The following is a 14,206-nucleotide window of genomic DNA, read 5'->3' as shown; positions in this document are numbered from 1 at the left end:
AATATTTCAGTATGTATTTGGAGGACCATTTTAACTGTAGAAACCTAGCTCTCTGGCCATGACGGGGTTAAACAAAGGGAGATGTCTATGGCCGACAAGGGAGTTTTGAGGTTCTAGAAGTTCTGTACTCATCCATAAATTAGGGGGAAAATATTGCCTATTACAGAAAGCAGTAGAATTAAATAAGTAAATGTGTTTGAATAAACTAAATTAAATAAATAAAATTAATTAATTAATTAATTAATTACTAAAATAAAATAAATAAATTAATTAATTAAATTAAATAAATAAAATTAAAAAGTGGCACAAAATTATAAGATAGTACCAGTTATATAAAATGAGCAGTAATTATGTTAAAAAAATAGTGTGGATGCAACTTGCTGATCTAGTATTAACTGGTCCATTAGTGCTAAATCCACGTGTGGTTTTCATGCAGTTAATCAGTATTTATTGAGCACGTGCTGCTAGCCAGCCTCAATGCCCTCGCGGAGCATTCAGTCTCATAAGGACCATAGAGAAGTGCTTTACTTCTAGGCAGAGTTTATATCACTCCTTCTACAGAACCATCAGGGATCTTCTCCTTTTGCACTATTTTATGTATACTGATAATTTCTCATCTCTGGATTAATCAAATGTTAGCTAAAAAGAAAAGTGCAGCTTTATTAAAGAACTGAGAAGGAAATATGATTACATTTCATCAAAAGACAGCATGCAGTTCATTAGCATTTTCCTTGCTAAGTACCAATTATTATTTTTTAAAAATTTACATCAACACCATTGCTGATGGAAAAATTACAGGTATAAAATTTTATGTCTCTTTTTTTCTTAAGTATTGTTATAGTATTATGATTGTTTCATTTCAAATACAGTGGAATGTCTCCCAGAGCAGTTAATATCAACAATACAATTACACAATTCAAAGATAAGCAATAGTCAAAGGAAAGAGAAATTAGTGAGTGCAGTAGAACTTCCTGAATTCTCAGCACTGATAAGGAGATCCGTTGTGAATTGCTGGAATTTTGCAAATTAGCGGGTGAGCAAACAATTAATCGGAAACATTAAGGACTCTTATGTCATGGGGTGTATGCTACTTACTTTTTCACATATTAGCTTATTCTTAATTATGGCAATAGGCTAGTAAAGACAGGTATTAATATACATTTCAAAAGGACAGAGAAATCTTCACTAATAAAGTTCACTCCTGTGTACTGTGGTTTAGACTCTATGAAAGAAGAGCAAAACTTTCTTTTTGAAGACTGTTAAGCTTTCTAATTTTTTTTATTCAAAATAAGAAATGAGTTGGAGAGCAGGGTCAAGAATAAGAATCAAGCAGAAAAATAAGGTGTAATTTTTACTTAAATATGTAATAATAGAAGTCTATTTGCTACAGAGGGTACTGTGGCATTGTAGTAGTCAAAATCATGATTGGCATTTTGGCATTATGCACAACGTGTTAAATACACAGACTAGCTGCCCTTTGGCTGTTATCTTATATCCCAGACAGAAAAATCAGTTGCAGACATTTCTACACAGCACGCTGCTTAGATCCTCACCAGCAAATGCAAGGATGAATGTTAAAACCCAGTCTGGAAAAATGTAGATAATCAGTAGAAAACTTCAATTTCATTTAGATTGCTGGGGTTTTGTGGCTTCAGCTGTAGACTGGTATTAACATTGGTAAATAAAGCAAATTTCTATGTGTACAAATGGAGCAGAGTTGAATGTACCAGGAAGACTGAAGGGTAATCGTGAAAGAAGCATGTTCTTGAAGGGTGAGTTTTGCAGGGATTTCCCACTTCTCTTCCGGTGATATCCACAGGGACTTTTATCTTCACCACCTCTGTTTTAAAGCCACATGACATTTCTTTCTACTAGCAGAGTGAGTTTGTTCAGTCTGGAAAACTTTCACATCCATAAGCTTACACAAACAGAGAAAAATTGAAAATGCTTGCAGTTTATAATTAATAGAAGAACAAAGAATTGTTGAATATCTTCTGAATGTAAGACATCGTGCTTGCTATTGTGAAGGTTATAAAAAATTATAAGGAGTGGTCTCAGTCGTGAAGTGATTTATACAGTCTACCTGGGAAGCCAAAACATATATGCAGGAGGAAATCTGGGTAAATACCAAGTGGATCTCTGGCTGATTGAGTTCAGGGAGGCTCCCAAAACAAGTGGGGTAAGTTTGGGCCTTGAAAGTAGGTAAGGAAGTCACCCTGGATGGAAGAGAATAGCAAAAGTGCATGAGCTCTAGATATACCAGCTTAGCATACTTGGACTACTAATCACATTTTAGAAATGGTATTGTTTTATGCTTTAACTTAAGAGGCAAGAGAAAGGAAACCAAGAGAAGAGACTTGTCCAAGGTCACCAAGCTAGTTTGCTGGTTTCAGACCTTGGACTTAAAGGTGGGTCTCCTGATTTATAATGCGTATTTTAATATGAATAGTTTAGAAAGTCTGGGAAAGTAGTCTGGTCTAGGTGGCAGAAGTTTTTGGAATACCTAGTCATTGTATCCATACCTAGCGTTTGGATTTAATCCTGGGTATTGTGGACCAAAGACTTGTATTTCTCCAGGGTAACTAACAACCAAATTATCAAACTAAGGGTGAATTCTTCCTTATCGTTCATATCTCCTCTTGAACTTTTTTTCCCCCTGTGGTTTCAACCACGCTCCTCTGTCTTGGCTTCCATCTTATGTCCCTGAACACTTTTTTCTTGTTCTGTCTTCCAACCCTGGACTCTGTTAAGTTTCGATGTTCTCTTCTCCTCTTGCTCTTCTCTTGAGTGAGCTCTGTCCAGGTCCATGGTTTTTCATTTCATATGAATTTGGGTAAAAATTGGTTGTATGAAATGGGAACTTAATCTTCTGTAATCACATATCATTTTGTTTTGAACCCCTGTTCCTGCTGATTGCAGAAAATGGGGGAGATCGGCATTAGCACATATCAGCTGTTTTGGACTCAAAGTTTCTCTCCCGTTTCAAGGGTCCTCCACTCCATCTCCCTCCCCCAAGATGGCAACTGGATACAGGAGGAAGCTTAGGCATCCTCACGCCGATGGGAGGGGGCTCTGTGTGTTGCCTTCTTCTTCTTCTGGCTTCTGTTGACTTTAGATGAGGTGAACCTATCCCTATGGCTTTGGGGGACCTACCATGGCATCTCTGGTTTGAGCTTCTTCTCTGTGCTCTATGCAGTGATAACCTGGTGGACTCACCAGTGAGCACTATCCATTTTCTACATTCCCATTGTGACCTGTGGGAACTTCGGATTCCATGGGGAACAAACCGGGAGTGGGGCACAATATCAGCCCTACCTTATCCAGTCAACAAATATTTATTGAGCGCCTATTAGGTGTCAGGTACTATTCTAGGTGCAGGGGATACCACAGTGAACACAGCGTGTGGCCCCTCATGGGCCCTATATTAAATACCCATATTAGCTATATAGCATATAGTGGCATGATGGTCATGAAGCTTCTCTGAAACTTCCAGTCTTTTCTGGCTGAACCTGAATTGTTCCCTCAAACCTTCTGGTCTGCTCCACTCCCAAGGTTCACCTCTGTTGGAGAGGATGTGAGGAGGAAAAACAAGGATGCCTGAACCTGCCTTCTTATCTTCTATCCTTCTATCTGGCTCCTTCCTTGAGCTTCAGAAAGACTTCCCAGTTCCCCATCCTCACTGCTAGAAACTGCCCTTCTACCACATCCTCCTCTTTCCCCAAGTGTTCTTCATTCATCCTTTTCCTTGGATTTATAAGCCCCAGACTCCTGGCCTGGTCTCAATAGTATAAGTGTTCTGGGTGGAAAAGTACACGATATTTTCTAAGAAGGCAAAATACATTGAGATGTGTTTTACAACATCCATTTTTCTGAAGACCTCCAAACGTATATGTCTGATTGCAGCCTTTCCTGCATGACAGACCTAAATTTTGACCTGGACATTTACCCGTATGTCTAATGGATACCTCATGCTCAGCAAGTCCCATAGTGAATGGAGTCTCTTTCCTTAACCCAGTCCTGTTCTACACCTCATCACCTTAATTGAAACCTGGACATTTTCAATTCATTCTCCCTCAGATCCTACATCCATTTCATTAGCAATCTTTTGCCAGTCCTATTTTTGAAATGTCTGACAAATCCATCTTCCAATTCTCATTCTCATTATCTCACGTTGGGTCATTGCAATATCCAACTTTCTTGTTTCTAGTCTCCTCCTCAACCCTACCAGTGATTCAGTGTACCACCTCTGCACTGTCTACAGGGTCATCAGGAAATGTGTGTATGTGGAGGGTGAGCCATTTTGTTTATCACAATGACGTTGACTGCTACTGGCACGTAAGGGGAGGCAGCCAGGGATGCTAATACTATACCATGTACACAACAGTCCTACACAGAATGTATAAAGCAGTACCAGGAGATACATATGAAGACATTGATTGCAAGGAATTGTCTTATACGATTGTGGGGGTTAGCTAGGTAAGTCCAAAATCCATAGGGTAGGCTGTCAGGAAGGGCAGGTTGAGACTCTTGGACATGGGCTGAACCTGCTAGCCACAGATGGAGTTTCTTTTTCATCTCAAAGAAGCCTCAGCTTTGAAGACCTTCCAAATGATCGAACCCATTCTACGCAGATTATCTAGAATCATCTCCCTCCCTTAACCATCCTCTATGCGCCTACCAAGATGATCTTTCAAAAATCGCATCTGATCTTGATAAATTATCTCATGCTAAAGATGATGAGTAAATGTTCCCATAGCGAGTCCTAGAAATGTACTCTAAGCTTTTGGCGAGTTACAAAAAGGAAGATTTCTGTGATAGTCTCACGATGTCAAACTATTGTGCACATAATTATTATCCTAAATTCCATCTACCTTGGGGGTGGTGGAAGCAGCTAGTAGAGCACTTGTCAACAAAGATTATTTTCTAAATCCACAATCCCTTTATAATTTCTCTTAAAGAATTAGAATTCTTCTTGTAGTTTAGTAATACATTCTTGGCAAACTTTATTGACAAGCACTTGGTATTTATCCTAAATTCTCAAATATCTTTAAAGTTGACCACTTAGGAATTGAGCAAATATGCAAGTACCTGATTCTCATTTTCTTAGTGCAAATTTAAAAAAACTGTTGTGCTATTTATTTATCTGAGTTGTTTTATTTTTATTATACCATATGTCATTTACAATTGCTGAGCATGCCACTAAAGGCGTGTGTCTGCAATCCTCTGCTAAGAGATTAAATTAAGCCATGTAGAAAATGATGTATTTGAAAAGGACAATATTTTTGTGAACATCTTTGCTTTTATTGTCTGGTTAATTGTTGACTGAATTTCCCCCAAGGCTGTGAAAATGCAACAAATAATGATGCAGTGAAAGAAGTATTGGGAAAAATCATGACTTGTTTTGGCAATGTTCTATACTTGTTATGGTTTAAGAAAATAAAGCAGTGCCTTTTAGGCTCCCGCACAAAAAATACACAATTCTCACATCCACACTATAACTTCCCCCTTGTTTATGGAGATATAATTTGCATACAGTAAGATGTAGAAATTTTAATTACTTAGGTTAATAACTTTTGACACATGGTTAACTTGCACCCAAAACCAGATTCGGAACATTTCTATCACCTCCTAAATTTCCCTCATGCCCCTTCCCATACAGTTCGCTGCCCACGGACAGCCTGTTAGAATTTCTGACACCATGGATTATTTTTCCTATTGTTTGACTTCATATAAATCACAAACAGTATGAACTCTTTGGCATCTGCTCTCTTTCACGTGACCTAATGTCTGTGAGATTCATCCATGATGTTGTGTATAGGAGTAATTTGTTTATATCGTTCGAGTAATTTGTTTATGTTGTATGAATATATCATAATTTATTCTCCCGTTGATGAACACCGTGTTGTTTCCAGTGTTGGGGTTTTATGTAAGACTGCTAGAATTTTCTTATGTAAGTCTCCTTGTGCAGGTACTTTCATTTCTCTTAGACACATACCTAGGAGTAGAATTTCAGAGTCAGAAGGTGTACGCTTAACCCTAAAAAGAAACTACCAAGCAGTTCTCTGAAATTGTACTGCTTAGCCTTTTTAGGAGCAATGTATGAGCGTCGCTCAATTGTCCCACGTTCTCCTAAACATGTGGTATTGTCAGTCTTTTAGATTTTAATCTTTGTAGTTGGCATAGAAAGGTATTTCTTTGTGACTTTAATTTGCATTTTTCCTGACGCCCAAGGCTGTTGAGCACTTTTACGTGTGTTTACTGATCATTTATGTATCTCTTTGTGTGTGTGTGAAGTATCTATTCAAATCTTTGGCCATTATTTTATTGAATTATTTGTCCATTTTTGTTGATTTTAGGAGTTCCTAATTTATTCCAGATATGACTCTGTTGTCAAATATGTGTATGTACTGGAGATTTTTTTTCCCCAGTCTATGGCTTGACTGGTTTTCTTTTCTTTTTTTTTGACGAGCAGAAATTTTGTTAAATTTTAATTTTGTTAAAATTTTTAGGGTTTTTTTGTTGTTAGTGCTTTTTATAACCCGTTAAAGAAATTGTGGCCTATCCCAAGGCTGCAAAAATTGGCTCTTTTTTCTTTTTGTAAATTGTTTCTGGTAATATGTTTTATGTTTAGGTCTATGATCTATTTTGATTTAATTTCATGCATAGAATAATGAAAAGATCGACATTTATTTTTTTTCCATATGGGTACCCAGTTTTCCCAGCATTATTTCTTAAAATGTCTAATGTTTCCTCACTGATTTTACTACAGGTCTTTGTTGGAAATCATTTGGTGCTGTATATGGGGATTTATTTCTGAGCTCTATTCTGTTGCATTGATCTGTGTATCTATTCTTAGGCCAATACCAGACTGATTATTGTGGCTTTTTAATAAGTCTTGAAATTAGGTCGTATAAGTGCTCCAATTTGTTCTTCTTTGTCAAATTTGATTTGGCCATTCTACATCTGTTATATTTACTTATTAATTTTAGAATCAGTTTGTCAGTTTCTTCAAAAAATAAAGCTGCTATTTTGATTTCTACCATTTGTTTTAATATGGAGAAGAGCTTTGAAATACTTTGAAAAATTTATTTCACTTTTTCAACAAAGTTTATCAAGCATCTATTCTCTTCTGGGGACTAGTTTAGTGGTGTTTTAACAATAAAAAGAAGAACTCCATCTTCACAGTGGAGGAAGACAAAAACAGACAGGCAAAGTAATAGTGATTGGTAGATGTGGAAAGACAGGTTGTTTTAAATAGTGATGTCATGGAAAGCCACCATAACTGCATGAGATTTGAGTAGAAACCTGAATACCTTAAAAGTGTGAGCCTTGCAAATATCTGGAGGCACAACATTGATGGCAGAGGGAACAGCAAGTCCAAATATGTGGAGATGGGAGCATGCCTGCCAGACTTAAAGGGCAAGCAAGGAAGCCTGTGTGGCTGGAGTACAGTGAAGCAGGGGGAGGGAGTAGGATATGAGGATGCTATGGTCCATGGTACAGACTTGAGTGATGTGAGTTTTGAGCCAAGGGGTGACATAATATTTGCAAATGATACAGCTGGCTGCTGTGTATGAATCGACTGCTGAGAGCCAAGAACGGAAGCGGGGAGATTGATAAAAGATGATGGTGATTCTTTTCCTTGATTTTTAATTCTTTGTTTATTGGCATTTAATCCGGTTGGTATTTTGATGTCATGTTCTAAGTGTGTGGTTTGACAAGAACTAGACCTTCCCTTATGTAATTCTGTATGAAAAATGAAACAGTCAGTGGTGTTCTAATTTGCGGGATTTGTTCATATTGATGCAACCCATGTCTAATTCCATACCGTTTCATACCTTAGGCAGTGCTGCTTTTCAATTACGTTTCTTGTCTTTGAGCAATCCAATTAGAATGCCTTAAAACTTGACCACTCAGTGATTCTCTGTGTGTGGTTTCTTCTATATGTTAAATGATTCTTCCATATGTTACCTGATTCTGGCCTCCTTTGAAACGCTCTCCGAAGTATTCATATATACATTCAGATCTTTTCCTTTGGTAGTACGTAGTTTTGAAACAAAATGGTAGTCAGTCAGTTGATGTAGACCGTATCTTCTGTATTTTTAATAAGGGTTACCTTCAGATTCTGGCACTGTTCTTCTCATCCTTATTAGTGTCATTTCTTCTAGAAAACCTGTCTTTGAATTAGGAATAATAGAAAACCTTTTGCAGATACTAGATTATTTGTGGGGTGGCAGTGAAACATTATCAAGCATGGTAAATTTGAGAGTGGAATTTTAGATTGAATTGTAATAATGAATTCATCCTTCAATTTACTTATTTTAGTGACAGTTCATTAGTATGTTCTTGTGCTTTTAAGAAGTTCTAATTAAGAGAATGTCATGATAATAGTGGGATCATAATTATATGCATTTAATTATATTAAAGCAAAATATTTAGCTTTGTATGAATATTGTTAAGAAGTTCAAAATAAAAAAAAATAATTAACATCCAAACTTGAAGAGAACATTTCCTTCACTATATAATATTTGTAAACTTAGTTATTTCCAGCACCTCTCACACCAATTTTTCTGGTTTCATTTGAACGTATTGCTCTTCCACTTGATGTACGGAGCACAGGAACAGGGAAATGCTTCAGGATTTCATCAACAAAATAGGCAGTGGTATCACCAAACACCTTTGAAGCGAAAAGATCCCCAGCTACCATAGTAAGGGACCAGGCTCCAAGCTAGCTCCTGCAGCCCACCTCTCTGTAGTGGCAAAACCAAGTGGCCCAGAGTGAGGTCCTGGACAGGAACCTCTTACTGCACCTGCAAGTGGTCAGACCAGTCAGCTTTGGCCTGGGTCAATGTGACCCCTTTAGCCCTCTTGGCCACACTGGCTGACTTTCTTTTTTAAGATTTATTTGTTTATTCTAGAGAGAGCGAGAGCACATGCAAGTGGGGGAAGGGGCAGAGGGTGAGAGGGAGAGAGAGAGAAGCCAGCTCCCTGTTGAGTGTGGATCTTGATGCGGGGCTGGATTCCAGGACCCTGAGATATGACCTGAGCCGAAATCAAGAGTCAGATGCCTAATCAACTGAGGTTGCCCCTGGCTGATTTTTTTTTTTAATACTTTGAAATGTAGGGACTAAATTTATGTACAATAATATACAGTCAACGATCTGTCTCCTATTTGGATTTTCTTTGTGCTCTCATCCATGAAAAGCATAGAATGTGGTTTGCCATTAAAAAGAGATCACCTCAGCCAGGTGAATTGTTGTCAAGCACTGGGTAGCCCTAAATTTATGTATCTAAGATCACAGTTATTAACTAAACAAATAGAAGAAACTAGGCAAAGACACAGCTCAAATAGAATGACTATTTCAGAACAAAAGAAATAGTGCATTCTTTATGGTTCTAAAGTGAGGCATCTACAGGATATAGTTAGTGTTATGCTTTATGTTTATTTCTTGCTTTTTTTTCCCTCTCTCTCCTTATAAAACATTCTGGGCAATTTAAAAAATTGCCCTAGTTTTAATAAAATAGACTCTCTTAATTCTTTCCCTACTGTTGCAGTTAATTTAGGCAATGTCAGTCTGTTACTGTTAGAATTGCTATTCAACTGAAAATGTATTATAATCTGCTGCACACATAAAAAATTACATTATAATGAGCAAAACCGAGCTAAACGTAATTGTGCCTATAACAGCACTGTGACAGGAAGTGTCTCCTGTAATGGTGATGATTTCCATATCAGTGATAATTTTATTGTCTGATTTGCATTGTCTTCTTCTTGCTGCCATATTGATGCACAGAATGTGTCCATCCATTCCTAGGAGATATATAGATGCCAAAAAAATCTAGTTAACTCCCTCTCCTATTCCTCGAAAAATCTTAAGTAATTAGAAAGTAAAAGATGACAGCAGCCAAATGCATCCCCCAAGGCTGCAGCCCCCCCCCCAACTCCCTTTAATAGGTTTATGTATTTGCTGGAGGCAACTTTTGAAAATACCTTAATGGCCTCAACCCTCAGGCTAAAAACATTTAACCATCTCTGCCTTTGGCCACTGCCTACTGGGTTACAGAGGCATATTGTCTTTGCTAGGCCAGCTATCTCTAATAGAGATGAGTGGAGTTTCACAACTTCTCCTAAGAGCAAAGGGGAAAAAGGAAGGGAGACATTCACTCCTACTTACTGGTATATCACCAAATAGTCTCTTCAACTCTTAGAGAAACATCACAATGTAGGATTCTGGATAAACAGGCAAGATAAAAAAAAAATTACCCAGAAGCTACAAAACGTACTCATCATAGGGGGATTCACCTGCTTTCCTGGCCCTTTTCTCCCTTCGATCTCAATATAGCAACTACTTAGTAAATGGTTGCTATGTACAAAACATTATGCAAAGCGTGGAGGTATGCGAAAGGGACTAAAATAGCCCCCAGTTCTCCAAGGGGAGAGTTGGTAATGAGTTGGGTACTCAAATATTCACAAAGAAAAACTCTGGAAATCACATTCGGGAAAATGTGTCTACAGTGGCATATCATTGATGTCAAGTTCCAGAACTCTATAGATTTTTTTTGAAGTGAAAACTGCTCCAAGAGATTATAGAAACAGAGGTTTTTAAAAACTAAAGCAACTATATATTCTACATTGCTATATCATACCTTCCATGCTTACAGAGCCCGAAAAAGCATCTCTCTCAGAATGTGAATTCCCCTTTATCAGAAATTAAGCAAAGGCCCAATTATTTATGGTTATAATTTTGGTGGCTGCAAATGACTTGATTTGCAGCCCAACTGGTTCTTGGGTATTGGTTGCAAGTCAAAGCTCCTCAAGTCTGGAATGTCTGTATCAGAACTCATAGTTTCTCCTCACCCTCCATTTGTCCAAAGAAAAATGCCTTATCCATGCCTGTTCTAAAAAGAAACAAAGCCTTTGCCACAGTTTTGCTGGTTTTAGAGATAAATGGATTCTGGCATCTAATTTCCTCAGTGTATTAAAGTTTTGTCAACCCAAAAATGATCTCTCTCTTTTTTAAAACATTGATAGCATTGGTACATCTTGAGTGTATTGTCCCTGCAGGGTTGTAAATCCAGTTGTGGTCTATAGAATAGGGTAGTAGATGATTAATTTTGAATAAAAAAAATCACAGGAGGAGAAAACCCTACATTTATTTCTATGTACATTTCTGACTTCAATTGAGAATGTTGGAAGAAGAAGGATCTGTGTGTTGGGACAGACATGGAAGGAGCTGAGTGAGTTTGGCAGGAAAGTCTCGAGCCTCAGAAGGAACCTCCTGGATTTGGTATCAGGGCCTGAACTTGGCAGAGCTGAGGCTGGCATTGGAAGCCCCTTATGAGCCGTAAGCACAGGAAAAATTTCAGAGAAGCACACATTCAGCAATGCCAAAGGGTGTCTGGAGCGTTTTCCATTTTGGGTTCTAAGATAGCAGGCTAGATCCAAAAGGCAGGCGTGAACAATGCTGAGTCACGAAAGCAGGAAGACTTTGGATGGAGGACCAGCCATTAAAATGCTCCTTCAGCTTCATGTTAGCTTCAACAGAATGGGAAATACCTCCAAGCATCCCGGTGAAAGCTTGAGGAAAGAGCAATGAAAAAAATTCTCAGGAAACAGAGATACCAAGCAGAAATTGATTGGACGGTTTGCATAGCACAATATGTCTTAGATATTCTTTTCATTTTTTGTCTTGTTTAGTGAACAGAAGCACGTGAAAGCTTTCAGAGGCTGACTTCTAACTCTAGTCACTCATAACGTCTTAGATTTTCTTTACCTTCAACTCTGTCACCGTGGAGTTTCTAGGAACCTGCCCCTGGTGGCTGTGGGTGTCACTTTCATTTTGAAAAAAAGTGTCTGAAAACAAAACGAAACAAAAAACCACGGACCTGTCTCTCTAGCGAGCATTGGTCATCATTGGAACCTCTCTCTTCATCTTTCAGGGGACCTCACCTGGCTGTGTCTGCTACTAAGTTCTGTGAGATTTGAAGAAACTAAGCCCTCCTTACCCACTGTGGTGCTGAGATTTGATAGCAATTTTTTTTTATTATTGAAGTATAGTTGACATACGGTGTTACATTAGTTTCAGGTGTACAACATAGCGATTCCATAATTCCTTACCTTGTGCTTTGTTCACCGTAGGCGTAGCGACCATCTGTCACGATACAACGCTATTACAATACCATTGACTATACTTCTTATGCTGTACCTTTCATCCCTGTGACTTATTCAGAGAGCAAATTATTATTATTATTTATTTTTATTTTATTTTGTTTTGGGGGGAGAGAGAGAATCTTAAGCAGGCTTCATGCCCAGCATAGAGCCTGATGCGGGGCTCAGTCCCAGGACCCTGAGATCATGACCTGAGCTGAAATCAAGTGTTGAATGCTCAACGAACTGAGCCACCCAGGGGCCCCAGAGAGAGCAAATGTTATTAAGATAACTTAACGGAGAGTAATCGCGGCTTCTTTGGTACACAGCTTTTCCTCAGTGCTGCGTTTCCTTCTGGCACTGTACAGACGTCTGTCCCTGAGCGTCTTGGCACGTCCATTCTTGCTTGTCCAGTGGTCCAGATATCCTTTCTCAGGAGTCACGGACTGGACGAACTCTACCACAAATGTGTAGATAGAACCATGAATGGTACCTTGGAGCAAAGATGTATAATCACACAGCCAGCATGTCAGTATGTGTTGGAACAAGCTTTGGGTCCTGCTCCAGGAGGCAGGAACGGCTGCTAGAAGCTGGCTTTCTCTTCCAGGACACCTTCGAGAAGGCGAGCTTGAGTAGCAGCAGCAGTGGGGGCACCAGCCTGAAAAGCGAACTTTCTGAAAGCACAGACCTACCCCCTGAGGGCTTCCAGGCCTCGTGCGGGAAGGATGAAGACAGGGCCTGTGATGAAATCCTGTCGGAGGAGAACTTCCACTTGGAAACGATTGAGAAAGGTATTTCTAGGGAAACGGTGGCAGCGTGCATGCCCTCCTGACTTTTGTCTGTTTCAAGGCTCATTTGCCCTTTATTTTCTTCTTTTACTCTTTTATTTGCGTGCAGATATGTACTCAGAGCTAGATGATGAACTGGACATTTCGGACAACTCCAGCAGCTCCAGTTCAAGTCCTTTAAAAGAATCTACATTCAGTAAGTTTTCTTTACAAGGCCTGTGGGGTTCCGGCCAGTCATAGTTTGAGAATCAGACTTGGGAGTTGAGTAACTGCCATCATATACATATGGCAGGGGTTTGTTTTCCAGGGGTGGTGCTAATTAGGAAGGTCTGTCCAGCCCTCTGACAGGCCTGGAGGCCAGCCGGTGCTGTGGTTTTCCGTTGTCTCAGCTGTCAAATGAATAGCTTCATTATTTCCACCAGCAAACCCATCTTCTAACTGGGGAGCAGAGATAACTAATTTCGAGACACATTAAATAACCACAGGAATAATCGAAGGTGACCTCTTTTTTTTTTTTTTTAATATTTTATTTATTTATTCGACAGAGATAGAGACAGCGAAGGTGACCTCTTATGAATCTGTTCTGTAGGGGTTAGAGACCTGGAGAAGAAATTAGTCCTGGGTAGACTGTTTTGTACAAATTTATTTCCATTATGTAAGAGATACATTATACTTCAAACACGAAAGTAAAATAAATATTTTAATTGTTTAGTACTATGAAAAAATAGGATATATAAATTCAGTCCATATGTTAATTCTGACTCTTAATTTGAAACAGGAAAGTAAATATACTGGGGTAGGGGGTATGGAAAAGAAAAGATACATTTGGATAAAATGTAAAGATTATAAGGAAAGATAGGATTCAATTCATTTAACAAATCTGCAACTGAAAGAAAAGAGAAATTAAAATAGAATATGGAGAGGAAAGAATAATTCTCCTAAAAGAGTAACCTGAAGGCATGTTAATTAGGATAGGTAGACATACTCTAAAATAAATTTAGTGTAAATAATTTCCTCTCATTAATGACTGTATTACAAAAATCTCAAAAAAAGGAGGTTTAAAATAGTCTCCCTAAGAATCTAAGTAAATCCCTAAGGAGGTAGCTTCGTTTTTTTGTTCCTTTCCAAACTTAATTGTCCATAAAATAGTGACTAGATGTTCCAGATTTTCTGGGACAATCTCAGTTTCCAATATTGATCTATTTTCCCCACAAATTCCTGCCTGCTAGATAAAATGTCCTGATTTGTGATTGGGAAAACATGAAAGCCA

At 38.4% G+C, this 14,206-nt stretch overlaps 1 protein-coding gene across 1 annotated transcript in view; it reads left to right on the top strand.

The window, feature by feature from the left end:
- The window catches only part of NEK10 (NIMA related kinase 10), a 214,918-nt gene that overhangs the window by 149,708 nt on the left and 51,004 nt on the right, over positions 1-14,206 (top strand). Inside the window, exons 27-28 of the mRNA XM_044383351.3 lie at positions 12,756-12,939; positions 13,046-13,132. Coding sequence (XP_044239286.2) covers positions 12,756-12,939; positions 13,046-13,132 — 271 coding nt within the window. The remainder of the gene's footprint in view (positions 1-12,755; positions 12,940-13,045; positions 13,133-14,206) is intronic.

The sequence above is a fragment of the Ursus arctos genome, unplaced genomic scaffold, assembly GCF_023065955.2.
Source record: "Ursus arctos isolate Adak ecotype North America unplaced genomic scaffold, UrsArc2.0 scaffold_20, whole genome shotgun sequence".
Taxonomy (NCBI): Eukaryota; Metazoa; Chordata; class Mammalia; order Carnivora; family Ursidae; genus Ursus; species Ursus arctos.
Note: the sequence above shows the minus strand (reverse complement) of the source record. Positions and strands in the feature narration are given on the sequence as shown.